This window comes from Penaeus chinensis, chromosome 23 (genome assembly GCF_019202785.1).
Source record: "Penaeus chinensis breed Huanghai No. 1 chromosome 23, ASM1920278v2, whole genome shotgun sequence".
In the NCBI taxonomy this organism is placed as follows: domain Eukaryota; kingdom Metazoa; phylum Arthropoda; class Malacostraca; order Decapoda; family Penaeidae; genus Penaeus; species Penaeus chinensis.
The window spans coordinates 1,579,396-1,581,895 of NC_061841.1; the positions used below are offsets into that span (position 1 = coordinate 1,579,396).

Below are 2,500 nucleotides of genomic sequence, written 5' to 3' on the forward strand. Positions count from 1 at the left end.
GTGCCACCACTCACACTGACAACAGCTGACAACAGTCTGGTGTTTGAGAATTTTTCGTATCATCACCCGCACTGCCAACAAACTGCCAATTACTTTACCAACAGTACCGTCTCTGGAAATTCCCGTGCCAACACTCTGCCAACCAGCTGACAAAATTACGTGTTTTCGAGGATTCTCGTGCCACTGCCTACACTGCCAACCAACAGCTAACTACTTCTCTGCCAACAGTACCGTCTCTAAAAATTCCCGTGACAATACCCATTTTGCCAACCATCTGACAACAGTACTGCCTCCAATGATTCCCGTGCCACCACCCGCACTGCCAACCAACTGCCAACGACTCCCCTGCCAACAGTCCCGTGCGCTGCGTCGTGGACAACCCGAGCAATTGCACGTAGGGCATCGCCAGGGTCAACTTTTTTGCGGGTTCGGGGGTGTGTGGCCGTGTGTACGTGTGTGTGTGTGTGCGTACGTGTGTGTAGAGTTGGGGGTGGAGTGTTTGTGTGTTCGTGTGTAGGTATGTGCGTGTGTGTGTGTGTAGGGGATAGGGATGGGGAGAAATTTGTTTGTTTGTGTTTGTGTTTGTGTTTGTGTGCGAATACGTGTATGTGTGTGTGTATGGTGCGGTGCATATGTGTGTGCGTTGGTGTACGTATCTGTGCGTGTATTTCTCTCATACCTTCTCCTTCTTTTCCTCCTCCTTCTTATCCTGATCCTCACTCATTCACTCTCACGTAGGTATCCCCTGACCATGAAGAACAGGACAAGAACACGCCTTAAAAAAAAAGGGACGAAAAAAAAAAAAGAAAAATGGCAGACGGACCTTGGGGATACGGGCAAAGGCGGAGGGTGGGGGGAGGGGAGGAGGAGTGGGGGGAGGGTAGGTAGAGTGGGTAGGTGGGTAGGGGCAGCGGGGCAGGTAGAGAGGGTAGAAGCTAAGGGAGGGAGGGAGGAGGAGGGAGGGAGGGAGGGAGGGAGGAGGAGGGAGGGAGGGAGGGAGGGAAGGCGATAGTGGGCGTGGACCAGGTGTTGGAAAGGGCATTGGTATATAAGGATGTCCATGGATGCGATGAGGATATTCCAGCGACACGGACAAACATTAAGACACTCTTCTCCTCGTCTTCGAGAAAAGGTATGCTTCTTTGTGTGAGTATATATATATATATATATATATATATATATATATATATATATGCATATATATAATGTATGTGTGTGTGTGTGTGTGTGTGTGTGTGTGTGTGTGTGTGTGTGTGTGTGTGTGTGTGTGTGTGTGTGTGTGTGTGTGTGTGTGCGTGCGTGCGTGTTTGCGTGGGTGTATGTGTGTGTGTGTGTGTGTGTGTGTTTGTGTTTGTGTGTGTTTATAAAAGCCAGGTCTGTTTATCTTTCTTTCTGCCTACTTCCCTTTATGTCTGTCTGCCCCAGGTCTATATAGACCTTGTATCTACCTACCCCTCCGTGTTTCTTATACATTGTATATCTCTCTATATGCATATATATATATATATATATATATATATATATATATATATATATATATACGCTTTTAAATATGTGTGTATGCTACCAAAAGGATCGCCTGCACTATGACGAATTTCACACAAGGAATTTCACTGGCACTACAACTCATTTTGTTTCCGTAACTATATTAGCACTAGAAGTGATACTTTTATGTGAACATATTGGCACCACGATACACACACACACACACACATACACACACATATATATATACACATATGTATGAATTTATATATATGTATACATATAAATATATATACACACATATATATGTATATATATACATATATATAAATATATATACATATATATGTATATATATATATATGTGTGTGTGTGTGTGTGTGTAGATGTATATATATATATATACACACACACAATGTATATATATATATATACATATATATATATATATATATACACACACAAACACACACAAACACATACACACTGGATGTAACGGGGTGTATATCATTTATTAGAATGTGAGTGTACCTGACTGTGTATGTGTATACCTGCGTGTGATAATGTTTATGCACTAATATATTTGTGTGAGCGCATGTCTAAGCACATTTATGAGTGCGAGACAGTACCTCTACGTGTTTGTTTGTAATCATGTGAAGGATTCATGCTGGATAAACTGTAAGTAGAGCAACGAAGGGAAGAACAAGAAAAGACACGAATATACCAAAGGCTCTTTTCGCTGTATGCGAACGCCCTGGAGAATCCATATAACGAAAAGGCCTCGGTATAATCGATTTCTTTTCCCTTTCTATATCTTTTATTTATTTATTTATCTATTTATTTTTTGTCCGATCTGTGCGAGTATACGTGATCTTCCACGCCCACCTGTCAAGCTAACCGGTTTTATTTCAGTCCTCCCTGTGAAAAAAAAATATTATAACCACCTCCCATTTTCTTCCCGTAGAAAATGCATCCGTCCGCCTTCGCCTTCGTGTTGGTAACCCTGCTGTCGGTT

At 42.3% G+C, this 2,500-nt stretch overlaps 1 protein-coding gene across 1 annotated transcript in view; it reads left to right on the plus strand.

The window, feature by feature from the left end:
- Positions 1-1,099: 1,099 nt before the first annotated feature.
- Positions 1,100-2,500, plus strand: part of LOC125037617 — a 2,711-nt gene continuing 1,310 nt past the window's right edge. The window contains exons 1-2 of the mRNA XM_047630821.1: positions 1,100-1,132; positions 2,450-2,500. The exon at positions 2,450-2,500 is cut by the window's right edge and continues 184 nt beyond it. Of these exons, the coding sequence (XP_047486777.1) occupies positions 2,453-2,500 (48 nt within the window). The 5' untranslated portion in view covers positions 1,100-1,132; positions 2,450-2,452. The remainder of the gene's footprint in view (positions 1,133-2,449) is intronic.